Source organism: Anoplopoma fimbria, chromosome 9 (assembly GCF_027596085.1).
Source record: "Anoplopoma fimbria isolate UVic2021 breed Golden Eagle Sablefish chromosome 9, Afim_UVic_2022, whole genome shotgun sequence".
Lineage (NCBI taxonomy): Eukaryota > Metazoa > Chordata > Actinopteri > Perciformes > Anoplopomatidae > Anoplopoma > Anoplopoma fimbria.
This window is the reverse complement of record NC_072457.1, coordinates 25,058,448-25,080,511: the sequence shown is the minus strand read 5'-3', so window position 1 is coordinate 25,080,511 and position 22,064 is coordinate 25,058,448. Positions and strand designations below refer to the sequence as shown.

The 22,064-nt window shown below is 42.0% G+C and overlaps 2 protein-coding genes across 5 annotated transcripts in view; both read right to left on the bottom strand.

Annotated features, from left to right (window-relative positions):
- Nucleotides 1-45: 45 nt before the first annotated feature.
- On the bottom strand, nt 46-2,312 carry spink4 (serine peptidase inhibitor, Kazal type 4). The gene is made up of 4 exons (XM_054605170.1): nt 2,233-2,312; nt 1,586-1,617; nt 974-1,086; nt 46-270 (listed from the first exon to the last, which is right to left on the bottom strand). Exons 1-4 carry the CDS (start codon nt 2,282-2,284, stop codon nt 225-227), a joined length of 243 nt encoding a protein of 80 aa, XP_054461145.1. The 5' UTR covers nt 2,285-2,312; the 3' UTR covers nt 46-224.
- A 284-nt stretch (nt 2,313-2,596) lies between these two features.
- The window catches only part of LOC129096247 (phospholipid-transporting ATPase ABCA1-like), a 40,270-nt gene continuing 20,802 nt past the window's right edge, over nt 2,597-22,064 (bottom strand). For 3 of the 4 annotated variants that reach the window (XM_054604973.1, XM_054604975.1, XM_054604974.1), the window contains exons 9-49: nt 20,018-20,261; nt 19,751-19,890; nt 19,532-19,648; nt 17,993-18,187; nt 16,255-16,463; nt 15,983-16,159; nt 15,666-15,888; nt 15,206-15,427; nt 14,904-15,108; nt 14,684-14,797; nt 14,365-14,539; nt 14,112-14,243; nt 13,877-14,016; nt 13,626-13,763; nt 13,281-13,510; nt 13,092-13,164; nt 12,769-12,971; nt 12,554-12,605; nt 12,251-12,364; nt 11,766-11,914; nt 11,458-11,582; nt 10,784-10,882; nt 10,439-10,628; nt 10,228-10,322; nt 10,093-10,125; nt 9,877-9,982; nt 9,678-9,752; nt 9,098-9,267; nt 8,816-8,993; nt 8,553-8,668; nt 8,313-8,457; nt 8,032-8,155; nt 7,808-7,937; nt 7,450-7,633; nt 7,176-7,282; nt 6,696-6,837; nt 6,298-6,432; nt 6,063-6,166; nt 5,846-5,938; nt 5,482-5,725; nt 2,597-5,384 (exon numbers count right to left, since the gene is read on the bottom strand). In XM_054604973.1, the coding sequence (XP_054460948.1) occupies nt 5,244-5,384; nt 5,482-5,725; nt 5,846-5,938; nt 6,063-6,166; nt 6,298-6,432; nt 6,696-6,837; nt 7,176-7,282; nt 7,450-7,633; nt 7,808-7,937; nt 8,032-8,155; nt 8,313-8,457; nt 8,553-8,668; nt 8,816-8,993; nt 9,098-9,267; nt 9,678-9,752; nt 9,877-9,982; nt 10,093-10,125; nt 10,228-10,322; nt 10,439-10,628; nt 10,784-10,882; nt 11,458-11,582; nt 11,766-11,914; nt 12,251-12,364; nt 12,554-12,605; nt 12,769-12,971; nt 13,092-13,164; nt 13,281-13,510; nt 13,626-13,763; nt 13,877-14,016; nt 14,112-14,243; nt 14,365-14,539; nt 14,684-14,797; nt 14,904-15,108; nt 15,206-15,427; nt 15,666-15,888; nt 15,983-16,159; nt 16,255-16,463; nt 17,993-18,187; nt 19,532-19,648; nt 19,751-19,890; nt 20,018-20,261 (5,988 nt within the window). In that variant the 3' untranslated portion in view covers nt 2,597-5,243. The remainder of the gene's footprint in view (nt 5,385-5,481; nt 5,726-5,845; nt 5,939-6,062; nt 6,167-6,297; nt 6,433-6,695; nt 6,838-7,175; nt 7,283-7,449; nt 7,634-7,807; nt 7,938-8,031; nt 8,156-8,312; nt 8,458-8,552; nt 8,669-8,815; nt 8,994-9,097; nt 9,268-9,677; nt 9,753-9,876; nt 9,983-10,092; nt 10,126-10,227; nt 10,323-10,438; nt 10,629-10,783; nt 10,883-11,457; nt 11,583-11,765; nt 11,915-12,250; nt 12,365-12,553; nt 12,606-12,768; nt 12,972-13,091; nt 13,165-13,280; nt 13,511-13,625; nt 13,764-13,876; nt 14,017-14,111; nt 14,244-14,364; nt 14,540-14,683; nt 14,798-14,903; nt 15,109-15,205; nt 15,428-15,665; nt 15,889-15,982; nt 16,160-16,254; nt 16,464-17,992; nt 18,188-19,531; nt 19,649-19,750; nt 19,891-20,017; nt 20,262-22,064) is intronic. The other variant, XM_054604976.1, reaches the window with a different exon arrangement.

The window sequence follows — 22,064 nt, the reverse complement described above, 5'->3', positions numbered from 1 at the left end:
AAAGAAAAAAACAGCTTCTTCCTCCTCTTTGTTGACTTGTATGGGATATGGATTTTATTGTTTTAAAAAAAGAAACAACAGAATGTTTAATACTGCTGATAGACATTTATTACTCATTGCAATGACAAACATTTAGGAAATGTAATTTCACAGATCCATGTTGGGTCGATAATCAGATCCTGTTTGGTCACTTTGGCGCTGACATCACCCCCTGGCTGCACTGGTCAGCAACTCTCCTCTTTGGCGATCAAAATTTCCGCCCTGGTTATTCTGTAGAGAGGAACATGACAAGACACGTGATTGTGATTATTTCTGATTTGGTTTAGTTGTATCAATGTTTTTCTGGGAAATCACAATTTATATAAACTCATTATGGATGACTGTGGGAGATTAGGCGAGTAACTGTGGAGAAAAAGTGTTTGAAAAAGCCATCAATGAGGATTTCTGATACAAGAAATTGTGTTTTATAGGTTTGAAGGACTGAGACATAGAAACAGAGACAAAGAGCACTTTTTCAAAAGAGTCACTTCACCCAAAAAAGACAATTTATGTGTGATTTGAAAAAGGTTTTGACATGACATCGTCAAAAGCTGTCCCTGACATAAGAACTATTCGACTGGCTCTCTTCAAGCCATGAATGTATATTTAATTTAAATATTCTGCAAATATGTTTTGCTGTATTTGTGTCACTCTTGAAAGCAACAATGCAGAATCATATCTTGACAAAAATTTCCCATCATTATCCTCTAGTGATGACCACAAAGACAAAGAGGTGAATAATAGACAAAACTGTAAAGCTTCCAGTCGTTTGATTCAGCTGCTGCTGTCAGCCAATCAGGGTTCAGCATTGTGACTGTAGATTGGTAATCCTCCACCAGAGGGCGACTGCAGGACCCTATCCTCCATCCAGTCGACTTGGATATAGTTGAGCCTTGTTTGTGAATGCCAGGAGGTTATAGCAGCTGGTACTCACTGTCTCTGGACACACAGGGTGCACTCGTTGGCGTAGGTGTTTCCATCGCTGCCACACACAGGAGCGAGGTTCAGAGGGCAGGCCAAGATCTCCCCTCTGTCCGGACAGGACGGCTGCCAGAGAGAGGTACACACAAGATCTGGTGTGACTCACCTTTTTTTGTTTTCTTTACCTGAGAAGAAAGCTCACTCACCATAGTACATATTTGCATGTCCAGTAGACCACACAAAAATTACTATATAAATCTGTACAATATAAAAATATGTGCAATCCACTGTAAAATACTACAATTATTCTGTCTGTATATAAAATATCTTAGTTATTGTGGATTTTTTAAACTTTTTTTAAGTTATTTAATATTCTTTACTGTGTTAATACTTATTTACTTATTTATAATACTTGTTTTGATCTTGTTTTTTTACTGTGTCTCTTGTTTCACTTTCCTCTCTGCTGCTTTAATCCTGCAAATGTCCCCGCTGCGGGACTAATAAAGGATTATATTAGCTTATCTTATCTTGAAATGGATTGAGTAAAATAGTTTATACTTCTCTACTTTTAAATCAGTTGGTCTCTTACACACACACACTCACACCCTTCTTAATGCACACACACCTTCCTCAAGACTCCAGAGTTCTCCTCAGCATCTGTAAAGAAAGCAGATGACTTCTTAAACCATAATTGTAGGTATGCAAATGCATAAACAAACCACCTGATTCTAAAAAAAAGTATTTAATTAGCGTGCAAAGCTACATCCAGATACTTAAACTAGATATATGCTTTGTTAAGGCAAGTATTCTACCCGTGATACATTTTAATATAGTCCCTGTTATTGGTACCTCTGATCTATTACTGATATTTATACTATAAATACGGAATATATTATATGTTATATTGCTATACACATGATTTTACATATTTGATATCCCTAAATGTGAGTAAATAATATACTGTAAATGCCTACAAAAAGCTTGCAAACAAGTATTTTCTATTTCTCTTAATTTTACCTTGTAGATGTCTGTTTTCACTTTCACATCAAATTCTTTTTTTTATATAGTTGATCAGTGTCAAATACACTGACACAAATGTGTAAGGCAATGGAACTTAACTTCCACAGTGGCTAAATACTTTTATTAGACTGTGTGTTTTTCATTCTATGGCTTTTAAAATAAATAAATCTTTAGACATAAACTTTAATCTGTAAAAAACCCTAAAACTATAACGTAAAATGACCTCAGATAAAGTGTGTTTTTATTTCTTACCTGCAGCCACGCAGATGAGCAGGAGTCCCAGAAAAACAACTCTCCCGATCATGATGTTTGTGGATGAATAACTGACAGAAACGTCTGAGCGCGTCTGTTTTTACTGGAAACATAATTGTGTGTGTGTGTGTGTGTGTGTGTGTGTGTGTGTGTGTGTGTGAGAGAGAGTGTGGGAACACAGCAGGTGGTAATAGACACACAAGCACACTCTAGAAATTTATAGTCATCAGCACACATTTACACACACACACACACACGCACACAAACACACACATACACACAGTAATCTTTTGTTCAGTCATTTGTTGTATCTAGTACACAACTAGACAAACAAAATGCAAAATAATCAACTCAGGAGATGCTCTTTCTTTCAAAATGTATGAACTTTTTTATTCATTAACGTAAAGAGTAACTATACACAATGCGTAACAGACTCAAACAGCTGTTTAATACTTAAAAATGTAAACAAATAATAACAATATAGAGCACGAGAAGAGAAAAATCACCACCGTTATTCTGTCCTGCATGTCTCTCTTTATCTCACTACTGTCTCCACTCTTTCACCGTTTCACGCATTTGTCTCAATCACGTGCAAGCCTTCAATCTTGATTTCAAGTTTCAAACTGAGGTTTTTAATGCAGTGGTGTAGCGTCATTTTTTCTCTCTGATTGTATACCTGTGTTCCAGTGCAGAGAATTGTTAACTCGACCAAATCCCTACTAATACGTCTTTGACACAACAGGCTATGAAGTCTAAAAAGTGCTCACATTTAGCTGAGGGATTTTTGATTTGACACAGAGAACCCAAAATGACAATCTGTGGTCAGTTTAAACCCTGGATGCTATTTTCTGGACTATAAAGCATTACAAGCACAACTGTAATTCACGTGGTCCCTGTTTATGTAGTCTGGCTTGTCGACTTGCTCTGGAAAGATAATTTAGTCTGAAGTTTGTCAACCTCACGTCCCTAAAAATTAAGAGTAACCAACGGTTAACGTCAGAGTGGCAGTTTATCCATGTGGACAGACGGAAAGTTTAGGATTTGGCAACATGACTAGAAGATAAAAAAACTGAATGAGAGAGCACACATTTGACATAATGTGTGCTTTTTGTTTGAACGGATGAAGCCCTGAAATGAAAGCACAACGTCAACTAACAGTTGCCTCCTCCGCATTATGCTGGTGGATCAAAGGTATATATATTCAGCTCCATTTGGCACAGATAGTTTGTTCACTCCACAGGTAACATCATTTTTTTTTTTTGACTCGACGTCACAAAGTCGATACTGTACATAATATCCACACCGGATGCTGGCTCAGGTCTTGAACGCTCCCATCGTGCCCTCACACAGGCATGAATAAAAGCATGCGTCACTGGAAAAGTCACCATCTTTAGGTCTGCGTGAATGAGAGCTACAGTTTTACCTGCAGGAACATTTCCATCTGACTCATCTTTCCCAAAAACCACATTTTTGATACAGATTGCTTTTTTTTTTTTTTTTTTTTTCTCAACAACAGAATTTTGGATTTAGACTCCACTGATACATTATTTGCCAGAAATCCCACAATATTGAAGCACAACTCCGCTCCTTTTACAAGCTGATCTTACAGCATGCTTCGCCACACACACAGAAGTGCTGGAAGTCCAGGTGTGTGGCCCAGTGGAAAGCATGCAGGTATATATTTCCAATGAACTTTCAAAGAAACTTGTCCAAATTCTTCAGTGACCCTTTAGTTTTTTTTTCCTTGAAGTCCCAACTTTCCAGTTTGCGATGGTCATCCTTCGTCCACTCTGATAAGCCTTCAGTTCGTTTCAAGAGAGCAGGGCGAGTAAAAACAAGCCAGGATAGCAGACTGCACATTAAGTACAGACATCAAGCAACCACAAGATATTTTTGTTTTGTTTGTTTTTTGACAATGAAGGACACGATTGAAAAAACAGTTAAGTTTCATTCATCATCTTCACAAAAAGCCCCTTTTTTGTGCTTTGATGGCATCTGTCTTATACATTCCTGGGCAGCCTACATACATTGTAGTTGTTGTTTTTAAATGGAGTGCTCCGATTTCTCTCTCTCCACCTTGATTCAGTATAGGCACTGTGCTGGACAATGTCAAGGACGCAAAGAACAACAAATGAAAACAGACCACTTGGTTATTAATCTTAATTATTATCCAAACAAAGAAAGAAAAAAAAATATACTCCGTAGAGGTTAAGTTTGTCTATTAGAATTAAATTACCTTCAAAAAAACGAATTAGTACAAATTAACATGTCGCATGATTGTGACTGAAATCAATTGGATTGTAAATGCTTTTTCTCGTTTTACCATCATTTGCACAATAATAACAACTGTGCTTGGTAATGAAGAGAGCTCGATAGAGGTTTGACCCTGAATAAAAAAAAGCAGTCAGTCCGTCTTTTAGCAGTTGGCAGTGAATCATCTGGATTATTTTTTTGTTTCGTTTTACGCTGTCGTGATTTCACGATACAGAGCAGCACACATAAACATTCCCACTGACTACTGCTAACTACTTTTAGGAACCGGGATTAAAAACTAGAGATATTTCCTTCCATCACCCCCGAGGCCATGTCCATTGAGTACGCAGCAGGGCTACAAAACGTCCCATTCTAGCGCTGCATTATAATCCTGCTGTTGTTTCAATCGTTCTCAGTCTTTTCTTTCTTTCCGTACGTCTAGTGAAGGAGAAGCACCAGTCTCCAACCCTCACACGAATATCTCCTCATCTTAAATATATTCTTGTATATTTCTTGCATTGATTTGCATTGAGTTTTCATTGCGTCAGTGTCACATTTCCTGCAGTATCTGCCTTTTTGAAGAGGCTGTGCGCTGAAATGCAGGTCCACTGAGAAATGAACAATTAAAAAAGACTAAAAAATAGAAATAAAAAAATGCACATAGTTCGTCTCCCACGCAGGTTAGTGGTCCATGTTTTATCCGTGCTGGTGGGAGGTTGGGTGAAGCGTAGCGACTCCCATGATGCTATGTTGTGGAATCAGACACAGCTCTCCCGCGACTCGTTCGTGAGAAAAGTGTTTAGCTTGGAAATGTCCACTACCACAGCGTCCCGTTTGTTCAGATGGGCCTCTTTCAGATGGTCCTCATCACTTTGGTCCTTGGCGAAATTTACAAAAACCTGCGAGAGGGAAAAGAAGAGGAAAGGGAAATTAGACTCAGCCCATACTAGAGTCACAGTCTAGTTATACTCAGGAGCCTTGGGCGCACTCGCTTACTTGGTCTAAAGTTGTCTGTGAGACGGAGTAGTCCTCTATGCTGAGGTCCTCCTTGTTCTTAGAGAGCAGGGAGAAGATGCGGGCGAGGGAGGTGAGGGAGGAGGGCAGCTGGTATTGCAGCATGTTGCGGTGTTTCTCCTTCAGCGTGCTGCCAGGCAACTCCCGCTCGATGAACCCCATCACCGGCCGGAGGTCTGGGTCCGGGCCGGCCACTCGCAGGATGATGGTGTAGCCATCGCCAAACCTGAGAGGAATGCAGCAAAGCACATGTCATTCAACTGAACTTTCAAAGTGACATCTAAAGAAAACTGCTCTCATACGTGTGAGCTTTTGTGAAGCGCTATTTTGGGGGGAGTGTTCCTACCTGTTTTTGAGATGCTGCACACTGCCCAGACAGCGGAACCTGCCGTTGACCATGATGGCCATTCTGGTGCAAAGTGCTTCACACTCCTCCATACTGCAAAACACACAGGAACACACCAGGATGAGGTCAGTCGCGTTGAGGTAACCACGTCCATTAACCACAAAAATATATTAATTCTATTAATTGAGAAGATGTAAATCCGGATGGCAAGTCTAACCTGTGAGAGGTCAGGACTACAGATCGTCCCTCTTTGATGATGCTCAGGATTGCGTTCCACAGAGCGCGCCGTGCTTTAGGATCCATGCCCGTGGTCGGTTCATCCTGTGAACAGAAAGCAGCAGATGCTCAGCTGCTGCTACAACGTACGGTCACACGGGGTCACACTGCCTCCCAGCTTTATGCGAAAATAATAACACCGAACTATTTTGTGTATGAGAACATGTTCTACTTACCAAAAAGACTACAGGTGGTCCTCCTATGAGAGCGATGGCAGTAGACAGTTTCCTCATGTTTCCTCCACTGTAGCTGCCCGCTGACTTGTCCACATACTTGACCAAACCCAGCTTCCGGATGCCCCACTCTGCCACCTAGTGGACAGAATGAAGTTATCATGAGTGTCAACCATCTTCTTTTTCTTTTGTACATACAAAATGACTGACATATAATAGAGTCTGTCTGTTTATTTGTATAGACTCATTAATGCCTCAGAAACCCAAAATAGAAAAACAAGAGTCCAAAAGTAGAGTTGTTATATTATATATATATAAATGACCAATACAAGAAGTTCAATACAACATGGAAATAAAGTAGGCCCATGCATGCGTGTTCATGTGTGGCGTTTGTTACTGACCTCACAGACTTCCTTCTCAGGCACTCCTCTCAGGATGGCGTAAAACTCCAGGTGCTCTCTGCCGGTCAGCAGGTCGTTGATGGCATCAAACTGAGGACAGTAGCCCATGTTCTGATGCACCTCGTCGATCTCTTTGGTTACACTGGAGTGAGATAAACATAAGAGTTTAATTTAGTTTCAGAGAAAGCAAAAAAATATATATATATATATTTTTTTTTTAAACTAAATGTAGCCTTGTAGTAAGTTTTCTCCAAATTGAATAAAAAAAATATTCAATTCCCAATTAGCTTCTTTGAAGAATTTGCTTATTATTCCATTATGGATTTTTAAGTGCCTTTAATTACATAATTGATCCTAAGAATATATCATTGTAACTACTACTTCTTTCCAGTAGCACCCTTTGGATAGACTAGAATAATATATACATTCTAATACAGATGATTGGATGTATTTTATATTCTGAGGAGGTATGTGTCTTACCTCTTGTTAGCCAGGTAAGCCTCTCCCCCGGTCACCATAGAGTCTCCAGTCAGCATTTTAAAGGTGCTTGTTTTTCCTGCTCCATTCACCCCCAGCAAACCAAAGCACTGCAGGAGAAGAGGGACGTCGTATGTTTATTTTAACAGGAATATAGAGTTTCTTTACGACATTCATTCTATCTGCTGATCATGATGTATCATCCTCTTAACAAACTGTTTATGTGTACTAAAGAAAGCCTGTGTTTTCCCGGTTTAGAATCCCGTCTGTGTCGTACCTCTCCAGGGGGGATGCCGACACACAGTCTGTCCACTGCCGGCTTCTGTTTCCTTTTGTAAATCTTGGTGAGCTCTCTGAGCTCCAGGATGTCTGACTTTCCTCCTCCGCTCATGATCCTCTGTCGCTCTCTGGCCACGTCCTCATCTTCTTCTCCAATAGGCTTCAGATGACTGGTGGATGACCTGGAAAATCACAGGCAGCAAAGGGAGGAGAGGTCACACAAAGGGCAGACTTAGTTACAGCCTTCACCCAGAGGGGATTAAAGAGACAGATCTAGCTGTATTGATTTGTAATGTTTTAGTTATGGATACTTTGTTTTAAGGAAAAAAAAAATGTGTATTGAAGGTTTCACCCACCTGGCCTTGAAGAAGAAGTGGTACTGAATGAGGACAGTGATAGTGAAGAAGACCAGGCCCTCTATGGCCATAGCAAACAGGTTCTTTCCCACCATGTCCCAGGCCAGAGGGGAGCGGAACCGGTTTTCACCTACAGAGACACAACCACAACCAGAGAACATTTAGAAAATTCATATCACAGGATACATTTGCGGTAGATTGTTAAAGAGGTCTTCTGTAATTACCAAATCTCTCCAAAGCGTCGGCCATTGCCTGATTCTTCACCATGTCTATCAGTCCTCTGCCCAGACAGAAGTGAGGGAAGATGAGGAACACGTTCTTCAGGATGTCGTTGATGCCACCGATTTCCTTAAAAAGGAATAAAGTGAATATTAACAGTTAATATTCAGTCGTGAGGGGTGAAGCATTCAATCAATCATTTCTTAGTTTGCATTCAAAAGCTTCTCTCTCAATCTGTTGCTACTCCAACTAACTGAATCAAAAATGACTTGGAGACATTACTTACATTGCTTCCAAACAGCTCCAGAACAAATGTGGAGACGCTGCCGTTGATCCCTATCAGTATGTTAACGCTGGTCAGAACCACGTAGGCCGTGCTGGGGATCTTGAAGAAGAACGAGGCTGGGTACATGAGAGGGGTGATCGACCATCTGGAGAGAGAAACGGAGATCATTTTAGATTAGCCGAGGTTAGAAGAATTAGAGAAAGGAAGAGCCAAAACAAACTGAGCGCCGGTCAAATTTACCCGTAGAGTAGCAGCAGCAGCGCCAGAACGGGCAGATTGGTGGAGGAGACGTAGGCGTCTTGTTGGAAGCAGATGAAGATTATGATAACCAGTGTGGCCGGGACGATGTAGTTACACTGCAAGAGAGGAAGAGGAAGAGGGTGAACAATGGTTGAAACGCTTTATTTATATCAAGACAATAATGTTATATTTAGACATTTCTTAATTGTGTTTAATCTGGTTTTCGGAGGAGTCAGTGGAGCAGCTGGACTAAAATGTCTTACCATATCCCAGACAAAGTTGGCCAGCCAATAGAGGAGAGGCTGCACTCCGCTGATGAACTGCATGTGTTTGGCCTTGTTCACTCTCTCCTGGATGAGGAAGACAACAAAGCTGGCAGGGACGAAGGACATGGCGAAGATCACGCAGATGGAAACCAGCACATCCACCGATGTCGTCATCCTGAGAACAGAGCGGAGGAAGGTGTTAGAGTGACGGACGATGTCTCTTTAAAAAAAGGCCATAGAACTGTTATCACATTATCAGTGCGCTCCCTGAATACTCACAATGCGACCTGTGACAGCTGCTCCTTGGTGAGGTTGAGCGGGTGATTGGAGGCGGTGATGCCAAACTTGGTGGGGTCTTGGTCGGCTTGCAGACTCGCCCGCAGGATGCCGTTGTTCATCACGTTGAGGAAAGAACCGATGCTGTGCCAGCCCTTGTTGTTGAACCAGATCTGGAAATAGAGAGGCATGTTAGTGTTTGTAACCTTTAGAGGAAATACCAGCCAGACTGGAATAAATTAAGAGGCTTTGTGAGTGTCATAAGTCTGCAGGAGTAAAATGAAGGTTTGTCATTGAAATTCTCCTCAACAAAGACACGTTTATATAAATGAAGAGAAATACAAAATATTTGTAATTCATGAATAAGAACCCCCCTAAGAAAGCAAGAGATGTCTCAGCAGTATGGAGTTGAAGCTGTGGATCTTTTATCAGCCTTAATTAAGCCACAAAGCAGAATAGACTGAATGAAGCATATTGTATCATAATTTGGTGAGGGAGTGTGTGTGTGTGTGTGTGTGTGTGTGTGTGTGTGTGTGTGTGTGTGTGTGTGTGTGTGTGTGTGTGTGTGTGAGAAAGTGCTGACCTTGACATTATTCTTGGTGTCCAACCCTTGTATAAAACTGGAGAGACTGTGAAAGAAACGATCCGCTGCAGTTCCCTAGAGGGTGAGAGAGGGAGAAGGTCTTCCTTAGCACATGGGTAAAATGACACTAACTAAAAATGTAGCATATCATTTTTTGCTGGTGCAGTGTGTAAAATATTAATGTAATGAAGTGTCTTACTCTCTCCAGACGGAAACGCCTCGTCAGTTGAGTGATAGCATCATCAATGTCGTCTGTGTGGGCCATGAACTGAGAACTCCTGGCGCCCAACGAGAATCCACCATATCTGTGTAGAGAACATTCATTTTAATATCAGCGAAGGACACACAGCAGACAGGCACTCAGTTCAAAATGATTGACCAATTAGCTCAAGATAGATCGTGTCTGATAATGTACCTGAACTCGTTGACCCAAATCTTGTTCTTCAGGCTGAAAGAGAATATTTTTTTTTTTATTAAATAAAACATGATAAGATGAATCAAGAATACGAACAAATTCAAATGTGCCAAACAAATGTAAGTTGAGTGTTACCTCTTGCCAATGATCTGAGCGTAGGTTTTAACCAGATAGTCAGAGATGTTTCGGCTGGTCAAATTCTGAAGAGTATCTTGGGCGGTGATCTTAATCTGTATATACAAAAAAAAAAAGAAAAACAAATTAACATTTTATTTTTTTTGTCTTTGTAATTTTAGATCGATTAACACTTCAGTTTTGACTTTTTTAATCATTTTGTGTCGCCAACCTGAGGTGGTGGAAGTCCCCCAGCGCTGGCAGGACACTCAGGAAGCATCCTTTTGCGTCCTTCACAGCTGCACTCACACATGGGAGAGGGATTCTCCATGGACCAGTTGCCTTTGTCGAATAAGTCCGCTATACTTTGAGAGACTTCCGGGGCCGACCACTCATCCTCTTCTGCTGTGCAGGGGGAATCACTGGAGCACAGAGATATAAAGTTATATCTCCATTTTATGCGTATGTATAAACCACCATATTGTTTTTTTTTGCTGAAACTGAACTCACATCAACTGTAGATCTACGTGTTTCTATTTTCCTTAATACATTTTAATCTTTTTTTCTTAAAACTCACGGTATGGGTTGTCCTTCCATGCAGCGTGTTCCAAATCCTGGGTTATCTGTCAGAGCTCCCAGTAGTTTGTTGACGTGAGGGTCTTCAGGTAGGTCATTACTACAAACACAAAGAGAACCCATTGCATTTAATATCACAGAGCATTAATTAACTTACTTGAAGTGGAAATACACAAACAAATGATGTTTAAACGACAGTTGTCCAGCTCTATCATTATGTTAAGACTGAAGACAGGTTGAATTATCTGGATGTCTACTAATAATAGATAGACATTTAGAATAGTTTATTATCAATTTCTGACACCACAACTTGTATTTTTATTTCCACATTTCAGTAATAAAATGTAAAGGCCGTGTTCAACAAAAGTTGTCAGCAGTTGCTGAGTTTGAATCACATCAGTTAGGGCACATGTGCAACCCTTAGTGCAGGTAGGTAATCTTTTACATATTTAATGAGTTGTGCACTTTGTAGATTGAAATAAGATGTTTCTTTAGAAAATGTTATTTTTTGACTTAAAAAAAGGGAATGCTTTGATTCAGGTGAGTTGAAGATTAAAAAGTGCTTTAATGGTTAAATGTAAAGAATGAGCAGAAATATATTTTTCTGTACAAGAACTAAAGAAACATGGATGGAAAGAAGGAAAATACAATTTTTCATTTGGAATGGTCTCTCACCTGATGAAGGTGAACTGTTCTCCATACATGCTGTGATCCAGAGCCAGACTTGGGTACTTTCCAAACGGAGGGACAATCAGGCTGAACACCAGGGCAATACACACAAACACGGCCGGAAGAACAATCTGGAAAAATCAGATCATTTCATTACAACTTACACTCATGACAAACGACCCACCTCAGGACTACTGCTTCACTCTCAGAGGAGTGAGAGAAGTGAGATTGTCATGGAAGACAGAAAGGCTTACATTGATACACTGTACATTAACAATGCAATGGAATGTGCAATGGAAATAGCGTCAGTATACCTGAGCAAAGAAGCCTTTCCTGGAGCGCCGGGCGTAGAGGAATCGTTTCCAGAGTAGTGCAACAAACTGCTGTCTCTTCAGACTCCAGCCTTTGACCTGATACGAGCCTTTGCCATCGCTTCCACTGAGCCAGTCGGTCTCTCGGGATTCTGGACACAGATGACAAAATACTTATGAGCAAACAACTCATCTTGTCTGTGCCCTGATTCTGTAATATTGCTAATAAGTTGCTAGTAAAAAATTGCACTTTCACTGGCACAAAGCAACTGATTTGTTTGCTTTGCAACACTAGTCTAGTTTTTTTTTCAAACAAAGAGAAATGTGCACTTTTTCTCCATTAAAATCTGGGATGTGATGTATGTTTCTTAATTTTCCATACATATTTTTGGTAAAATACACCTTCGGGTGCGAACATAGGGTAAAAGCAATGATAGCAACAGCTCTGTCACTATCATTGCACTGCATGCTGGGTAGTGCAGTTCTACCTGGGTCACCTTCAGAGTCGTTGAATTCAAAGTCGTCCTCGGTGAAGGGCTTCAGGCAGCTCTGGTGGTCTCCGAATGCATGATGGCGACGAGTCCTGGTCGGCACGACTCCATCTGCAGCCACACGAGGGTCAACATGTTAATATTGAGGTTCAAGATAACCCCCCACAATAATCCAGTAACCTAAAAGCAAGTACTAGTTTTGCTAATACACATTTAAAACAAGGGTGTTATAATGTTTTTTTAATACAGATGTGAAGTGTTTAAGTGCTGTGAATCTTTAAAATGCATCAGAAATCTCACCTGAGAGCTCAACAGCGTCTACTCCACTGTCCTCAGCCACTTTCAAGAAAATCTGTGGAATTGGAAGACACACGATTTAAACATTTGTGGAAGCATACAAACAATAAATCAAACATCCACACAAAGTTAAGTTTTACATCTGATATGTGTCAGTTTCATTCTACTTTCGATAGTGTTTACTATAAAAGGCCCTACTTAGACCAGCTGCTTCTTACCTCCTCCAGGGTGGTATCCGATATTCCATAGCTTGATATTCCCAGGTCGGTAAGGCGGTCATCCAGCTCGTGGAAGAGCTCTACAAAGGCTCCGTCTTTAGCTGACTGGTAGGGCAAGACATAGGTGATTTCATGACCAAGGTCCTCGACCAGGCGAGCCTCGTGGACGTGCTTGAATATCACGTTGGAGATGAGGGACACATCTGTAGTGAAGGAAGTGAAAGAGGTTGGTGAGAGGGAATGAGAAAACATCATCATCTTATATGCCTTTCAAAGTTCATTTTACTGGAATAAACTTGTCCAATTTTAAAGTCAGTTCTTACCAATAGTGGTGGTTTCGCTCTCTGGTTCACTGCCCAGACCAGCATCTGAGCTGCTCTCTGATACATTGTCCTCCTGAACCAAAGACAAAAAAGGGTAAAAGGTTACGTTTTTAAGTTAAAAACACTGCAAAGGAGACAACTTCTCTTGTATCTTTTAAAAACCTGCGCTCTCTGTAACATCTCTCTTACCTTCTCGGCCTTCTTGATGTAGGACACGGTGCTGGCGGAATTCCTGCAGGACTGAAGCGTCAAGTCGTAGTCTCTCTTGACCAGGGTCAGGTAGTAGCCGGTGCCCAGCTGGGTCTTCAGGAAGAGCGAGGAGCCCACGCAGCACAGCTTGCCGTGGGAAATGATGGCGATGCGGTCACCCAGGATGTCGGCCTCGTCCATGTGATGAGTGGACAGGATGATGGTGCGGCCTGACGAGGAACATAGGGACACATTTAAAATTACAAACCGCAGAATTAACTTCAATTTAAAAAAAAATGATTTGTAACTGTTACCGACTGTGCACCAGCTATCACTTGTATTTACCTTGTCTGTATTTAAGCAGCAGGTCCCAGATGCCCCTGCGTGCGTAGGGATCGACCCCGGCAGTGGGTTCATCCAGGATCACAACTTTTGATCCACCAACAAAAGCCAGGGCCACTGATAGTTTCCTCTGAGTCCCTCCTACAAAGACAACAGGGAGACAAGACAGTTTTTAAAATCACTATCTACATGGAAATCTCCCTTTATGGCATGACTTGTGAAACAATTTAAAAAGGTAAAGAATTCAAACTGACCGGAGAGCGTGCTGGTGCGGGAATGTCGTTTGTGAGGCAGTCCACAATCGTTCACAATTTGTTCCATCTCAGCCTTCACCTTCTCCTCCGGCAGCCCCTTCAGACGGGCGTAGAACCAGATGTGTTCCTCCACCGTCAGCCTGGATTACAGCAAACCAACAAATGAAACGGTTAACCAAATGCACAAGAATGCCACAAAGGGCAAAGAATCCAGTCCTTGTTGCCGTTAACTTACATGCTGAAAAGAACGTTGTGCTGGGGGCAGACGCCCAGATTCTGACGGATGGTGCTGAGTTCGCTGCGGATGTCCTTGCCGTGGATGTAGGCTGTGCCAGATGTGGGTGGGAACAACCCAGTCAGGATTGACCTATCAGACAACAGGGAGGCACATAAACGATCAGTATCAATTGCGGTCTCAACGGAGTAGATTTAAAAAGTCTTTCTACTCGTTTCTAGATGAACTGCGGACAATGTGTGTATAATCTTACATGGTTGTGGTCTTGCCAGCTCCATTGTGGCCGAGGAAGGAGGTTATCTGTCCCTTATAGAACCTCAGGGACAGTCCGTCTACGGCCAGCTTCTTTCCGTGGCTGTAGACCTTCACCAGATTCTCGATGTAAACACCTGGCTCGATGTGGCTCGGCTCCTCCTCAATACACACAGCTGTGGATCAAATAAAGACAGGGACAATGCCATTTAATTAACGACATAAGCTTGAGACAATTTTCTCTGATGATTTTATATCTGAAATTCCTCCCTAAAACAGAAAGACAAATAAATAGTAATGATGATGATTGTGAACTGTACCTTCAGCGTTGCCCTTCTTTGACAAAGGGGTGGAGATGTTTGTGTTCTCTTTCTCTCCACACCAGTACGACTTCATGAAAGGGAAGTACCAAGGCCTGGGGATCCCATACTGACCTGGAATAGAGGGACATTTTTCAGTACCCTAACTATTTAACTGCACATCATCGATTAAGCACTTTAGGGAAATAGTGCTATATAGTAAACCGTATCCACAACTCACCAGGGAACACAGATTCGATGTACCAGGTCATTATTCCGTAGAGCACAGCGTCGAACAGCATGAGGGAGATAGAGGTGGTCAGGTTGTAGCTGTCGTCCTCCAAGGGGCTGGCCAGCAGGTTGGACCACTGGATGCCCACCCCTTGCTCCTCAAACAGGGCAAAGTACTCACAGCCAAAACCAAACGCCACCGGAGACAGCAGACTCTGTGAGAAGAACAAAGAAGACGGAGTTTAGCGGAGACAGAAAAATAACTGGATACAACGCTCAACACATGCTGTATGCATTTAACTTTCTACACACCACTAAAACTTTCGCTCCAAAGCCCACGTAGTCTTGCCAGGCGACACACAGCACGTAGGGCAGGTAGAGCGTGAAGTATATGATGCCACCGCAGGCGGCTGCCAAGTTGGCACGAGAGAACAGAGTGCTGATGAGGAAACACTGCATGATGGTCACGACGCCGAAGGATCCCAGGAAAAGAAACACCACGCCTGGGTCACTGTAAGGCAGCAGGTTTCCCATCTGAAAAAGGGTGGAAGGGGGAGAAAAATAGAAAAAATGTAATATTTCCCTGGTTACAGCAGTATGATATCACTTGTTTTCAACAATTTGATGACATAACTAGACGATGAAGTGACTATCAAGTTAAATCTGCAAACATCAGCACGGATCAGTGTCAGTACGTTCGATCGTTTTCTACAATGTGCCGACATTCCTGCATGATGCCAAAGTGTATGTGCGTTTCCGTGGCAACACGAACCTTCAATAACACCACCAACAAGCCGGCGCTGATCAGGAGCGGGATCAAGCTGCTGATGAACCAGCTGAGCCACAGGATGCCGTTGTTCAGACCCATGATCCTCATGGTCTCCCTGAGCCGCGCCTCCTTCTCGTACACCACGCCCTTGATGATGATGGCTACCGAGTACATCCACGCCAGGGTCATGAAGAGAGGCATGGACCGACTCATCACCCGCAGGAAGCTGAAATAAAGTAAATATTGTTTATGCGTGTTTTAAACTAACTTGACAGCAGTGAGTTGCGATTATAGTCTTTCGTTGCACATTGGTCACTTACATGTCATCAACATAGCAGGGGTAGGGCATCTGCTGAATGTAGATGCCCGTCTTCTCCTTGGTGCCGGTGATGGCTCTGATGATTCCATGCTCGATGACGTCCTGCAGGTAAGAAAATCCACCCCAGATGTACCGAAGGTCCTCGAAGGGGTCTGCCCTAGGACCGGGGTCCCAATAGCTGCAAAGCAAAATTAAAGTCAGTTAGCAAATAAAAAAAAAAAAAAATCTGCAAAAGATCTGTAATTCAACAATAGTTGGGGCTCAGCTTCTTACCCGTCCTTAATCTTGTTTGTCCTCTCCACGTTATCAATGTCCATGCGGATCTTATAGTTGACGTTGGGAGGCAGCTCAGTGCTGTTGCCATGGGCGATGTCAGGAAACACGATTCCGGCCCAGAACTTCTGGTTGTTCAGAAGACCCATGGACTTGTTGACCAGTCTCTCCTCATTAGCTACTGGCTCCAGCTTGTCCAGGTTGACACACTGAAAGGAAGAGAGAGAGAGAGAGAGGGGGGGGTTACGGCATGTTTTTACTCTAAAAGACTTACTAGGAATGAAAAAGCATTTGCATGAGGTGTTGATGGGTGTAAATGTTGCATGAAGGTCTTTGTCACACAGTTAAAGAAGGATGGACAAAGAAAGAATGCATGTAATGATTTCTGTCCTAAGAGAGCGAGAAGTAAATGAGTCTCAAGCTTTATCTCTACAAAGGCTGAATGTCCTAATTCTGTTTTGTTCAAGTCATTCTGAATAAGAGCATCTCTTGAGAGACCCTTTGGGACTTTTAAAAATCATAAAAATCCCGCTCACACAAACACCTTCTTTCCTCATCAAATATTGCTCAGTAGGTGATAATTACAATGAACTCTCTACCCTTTTACACAAACTCCCTGAGTAACCACAACAGAGTTGTTGAGCCGATTTGTGGAGACCTCCTACAGATTAGCCTCTCACTTAGCTGACACAAGCTGACCCTCATACTGTGTGAGAAGCCAATGAGTTCAGAAGGCGTGATGAAAAAATACAGCATGGGAACTCCTTATCCTTCAGGCATGACTGCTTTTATGGTTGTTTAAGGCCTTGAGATAGAAGTGTAAGGAATGTCAGTTTACACATACATTATGTGGCCTCCATAAGGGGTAAGAGTAGGTCAGTGGGTTGTTTGCAGTGTTGTTAAACAGTCAAAGAAAAATTCCTGGAGTTAAATCATTAGTGTGACAACTAATTGCCCTCAAGTTATGGTTTTTAAATTCCCTCTTTTTAATTCTTCGGTCTATTCACTGAAAAACATAATCACTCATTTAGCTAATCTGATCATTATAGATCAAATCATTATATATCAGAGGGAACCCACAAGGCTATTAGTACACATTAACCACTGAACCTTGATGTTTGTTTATTGGAATCTCAATGAAGAAATCCCCCTCACACAGATGCGTAAGTCAACAGTTAATTTGGGAGCAAACATTGATTAACATTTGGCGGAGGAGTTTAGGGGTGGTCGTTGATCGCTTAAGACTTGGCTCTGGCATGCTGACCCAATACGCAGAGAACAGGGAGCAGTGACAAACTCAGCATGACAATGATTCGATTTGGTGAGGGAAGGAGGGGGAAGAACATTTGATTTCAAGGCTTTTGATAGTGGCGCCGGGTTTGATAATGCAGTTCAAAGTGAATAAAAAAAAAATCAATAAAATATTGGATGATTGTGTAATGCGATGACCTATTTGGGCAATTAGCATTTAACCTATTTCCCCACGTAGTTTTCTTTGCCCTCTTGACCTTCTTGGAAGATATTGGGTAACAGCTATTTACAGACACAACTTCAGATGGAAGACAAGGACGGCTACGCAGTAATATAATTTCACACGCTTGGTTTGGAATTTTATGCACTGAATATGTGTCCTGGAAAAAAAATAAAAAAACACACTTGCCATCATTGCACACGCTGCTTTAACAGAACATTTCGGTTCTGTGCGATGGTGTCACGCATCCTGCACTAACACACTAACCTCCATGAAGCGTGAGATGGTCTGGATGGCCTGGTCGGTTTCATTGAAGACGTCTCTCCAGGTGTAGGCGGATCCAGCAGGTCTTTGGTCCTCTGAGACCTTCATCAGGAAGGCCGACACATCTGACACACGCCACTCAGTCCCACTGAGCTGGTCATTAAAGAACGCAGCACTGGCGTTATTCTGGAGCATCGTCTGCAAAGAGGAAGGGTTATATTGTTTATTATAGAGAGTCAATGTACAGTTACTCGCTACGATAAATAAAAGGCATAAGACTTCCCTTCTTAAGCTACTTCTTCCTGAGCTGTAAAAGGTAGGTCAAACGATAGTCACTTTATGCCTTAAGGCTTGTTTGATATTATTGCTGTTTGTGTGGCTTGTGACCTACTTTACTGCTGTAAGATGATCTTTGATCTGTGCTACAGTCTTCTCTCAAATTCATTTTCAGTTTTACTGGCAGAGAATACCATTTCATGACAGACACAGGCTAAAAAGCAGAGACAGCCATATAATCAAATAAAAAACAAAACGGAATAATATTCAAGGCTTAGCCCTGTTATTCTTCAAACAGGAGAACATTACATTACATTACATTACAGTCATTTAGCAGACGCTTTTATCCAAAGCGACTTACAGGAAGTAAGAACAAAATAGAACTCTAGTATACTAAGTGTATAAAACAAATTCAAACTAATGGTGTTGTCATGTTTCCAAATGCTTCTAATTGTTATTTAGAGGTCCGGGGCTCTTTATTTACAGTTAATCATCTGAGCAAAAACCTTTTATGTGAAGGTATTTAGCAGTATCACCTTTAGCCACTAGGTGGAAGTGGTACTCATGTAATTTACATAGGACTCATGGAGTTGTGGCAAAAAAGCTGTAAAAATTTTTTTATCTAGGGAGTGCCATGTTATGACCTATTTGCCATCTGATACAGACTTTATAAATGGCTCATTCTGGTAGAGCGACTGTAATTGTATACCCGTAGACCTATATCGAGATCAAGTAGTGCTGCGTACAAGAAACCAACACTTGGTGTGTGATGTGATCAGAGTGACGACAAATGGTTTAAATGGGGCCAAACCTTGTTTGCTTTATGGTTAAAATCCCTCCATTCTTTGTTTTAATTAATCAAGTTTTGTGGTTGACTTAAACTTCTTGGCCCTTTCGGGTGAACTGTCTGTCTGCATTTTAGTCTCTTGTTAGTCCCCCTCTTAGATTTTTCCAAAAGACATGAAAGTGGACTTCTGTCAGCCTCTGTCTTCAGTACTTTAATCGACCTGTGAGTAACCCAGAAGTGGATAATATCTGACATAACGGGTCAGATTTTTGTTAATATAATCATAACATGGCCTATACTACAGAAGCCTGGGTGGTGACCTCTACAGAAGCTTCAGCATGACATCAGAGACATAATTATATTTAAATCAAAGAGATTCACCGATTACTGTTAAACCCCCTAATGTAAACAGGAAGACAAGTGATAACACAGCTCTGATGTTTGTATATGTGTGTGTTCAACCATTGCATCCCACTTACCCTGACCATGTCCATTTCCTCGCCATTCTCCATGAAGCTCCACACTTTGGGCCTCATCTCCTCCCACATCCCTCCGAGGTCCCTGAGCACGCCGAGCTCCTGGAAGGTCTTATTAACCTGCAACACACACAAACACGCCCAGCCTTAGTCACTGGGGGTTCATTCATGATTCTGATGGTGGGGGGTTCACAGAGACGAGAGGGGGGCCTTTTTTTGTACCTCGTGGATGATTCTCTGTGTGGCTGGAGTATCTGGGGTGTACAGGATCTTCCCCATGAGTAGCGGCTTCAGGGCTCTCCAGATCATCCTGGAAATGGGGCTGGACTCCAGGCTCCGCATCATGCTGTTACAATAGGGAGCTGGAAAAGTAAACACACAGATTTAGAGTATTGAAAATTGACCGTCTCCTAAATTATATGGTAAAATGACAAAGGCTCTGTGAAAGGGGTACAAAACGGGGTTGTTTGAGGTAGTTTGGACACTCACTGGAAGAGTTGTCGTAAGCTGAGGGTGTTTCACTGTCGCTGTCGTTGCCATGGTTTCCGAACAGGGCCTTGTAGTTGTTGTCCTCGTACCAGTTTAGAGACTTGATTTTGAGGCCGCCTCCTTCGGGGTGTCCGCACACAATACGTGACACGGCCTGGTACATCTGGTTTGGAGAGCCTGTTGCATTCACAGTCAGATACAGGATCTCTTTACGCATGTCCTTCCAACTTTTCATACTGGCAAGCTGGAGGTAGAGACACAAACAGAAATGTTAGCATGACAAAGGCTGTAACTTAGTCGGTAAATATATCATTCCAAGTCAGACTTTGATAGGATAGGCGACACAAATACACACAGACACATCTCCCGGACCCATAAAGCACCTTTTAGATATAAAATATTGGCTCTAAACGTCATACAATCTAATATCCAATTCATGAATACTCTTATTTTGGGATATGTGGCTGGAAGTGTCTTTTACTGTCAAGCTAAAAGGTGATTTAAAGTACATGGATTATGAAAAGTTGAACTTCTTAACAAAAGGAGATTAACTTTGCAGATAATGATTTTTGTCTGGGAGTTATATCGCTCATGGCTGTGAAATAAGTCCAAGCTAATATCAGCCTCCAGCTACAGAACAAGGTCTCTCTGTACTGTTATCGAGTTTGCTCAATGTACTGCCTGTCATATCGGCGCCATCTGTGCTCAAACTTGCTGTGTCCATGCTTCCTCCTTCAGGGTATCTCACATGTCTCACATGCTGTAGCTCAGTGTGAAAAGTGTTAATATATATACGGCTATCACCTGTCACAACAGAGGCTGCTTAAATGAACCCTGTGTGTGTGTGTGTGTGTGTGTGTGTGTGTGTGTGTGTGTGTGTGTGTGTGTGTGTGTGTGTTTGAAGTTATTTAAAGTCATCACTTGTACACTTTGAGTGGTATTTATGGAAGTCAAGTACTGCATGGTAGGCTGGAGACACTTAGCACCTAGCCGTCTGCATGACTAAGATAAATTTAACTGATGTCCCCAGTCCTATCTTCCTCCCCCACGTGTGTGTGTGTGTGTGTGTGTGTGTGTGTGTGTGTGTGTGTGTGTGTGTGTGTGTGTGTGTGTGTGTGTGTGTGTGTGTGTGTGTGTGTGTGTGTGTGTCTCTCCAAAAGGAGATGTTATCACACCCTGTCTTATTTAAAAAGTGACTGATCATGTAAGGTCATGAAATGTCTTTAAGTGTATAAGTTTTGTCCTGTATTTACTGGTGTTATTAGGTTTTAAGTGCCCACTATGCAGCTTTTTCTTCTTAATAACATTCTCAGTACTGAAGGCTTGGGGGCAGTGAAGTACTCGTTATCACAACACAGCATACTTGTACAGGCTACTGTAAAAGTCCTATTATACTCCTATATAGGTTTCCTTTTCTTGTGACAATTATTAGACCTTTCCACGAACTTTAACATCAAATTCTGAGGTCATGTTCACGAAAACTTCAAATCAAATTCCTCTAGTCTAAGGAGAAAATCTGTCCTTGATAGACTATCAACATCCGCTATCAAGTCAGCGTTACATCAGGCTGAAGGGAGCAGCGAGTTCATTTTGTTTCACACAGGGGTTACTACAGGGCAAGAGACAAGTTCCACCGTTGATGTCTCCAAACTGGTCAACTCCACATGTAATTATGTCACCAACTCGTGATAGAGGAGGAATGAAAGGAGGGGTTTTTTGTTTTTTTCTTGTGCAAATAAAACAAAGAAAGGGCAAAAGAAGAGGGGAGCTTTTGTTGCCAAAGCGTGAACTGCAGGGCGGTTACTTGGGCTGACGATGAGCTAAAGTTCGGTGTGTGAGGGACTTAAAGGTGGAGAAAATCACACCTTTTCCTGAGGTGAATATGGGAGGAGGAGCAGAGACATATGGGAGAAGCTGAGAGACAAAGAAAGAAAGGAAGACCATAGGAGGTTGCAGCAGAGCAGGATCTTGAAAGGAGTGCAGAAGGAGCGAGAACAAAGAGAGGTTACTATCGGTCGTTCTCCTAATAGGAAAAACTCTGCAGGCT

Bases quoted from the DNA above. Each gene is read 5' to 3' on its own strand.
- spink4 (XM_054605170.1), bottom strand. From the start codon at position 2,284: ATGATCGGGAGAGTTGTTTTTCTGGGACTCCTGCTCATCTGCGTGGCT. The intron at 1,087-1,585 runs GTGTGTGTGCAT...TCTCTCTGGCAG, and splicing joins ACTCTGGAGTCTTGAGGAAG to CCGTCCTGTCCGGACAGAGG. The intron at 271-973 runs GTGAGTACCAGC...TCCTCTCTACAG, and splicing joins ACCCTGTGTGTCCAGAGACA to AATAACCAGGGCGGAAATTT.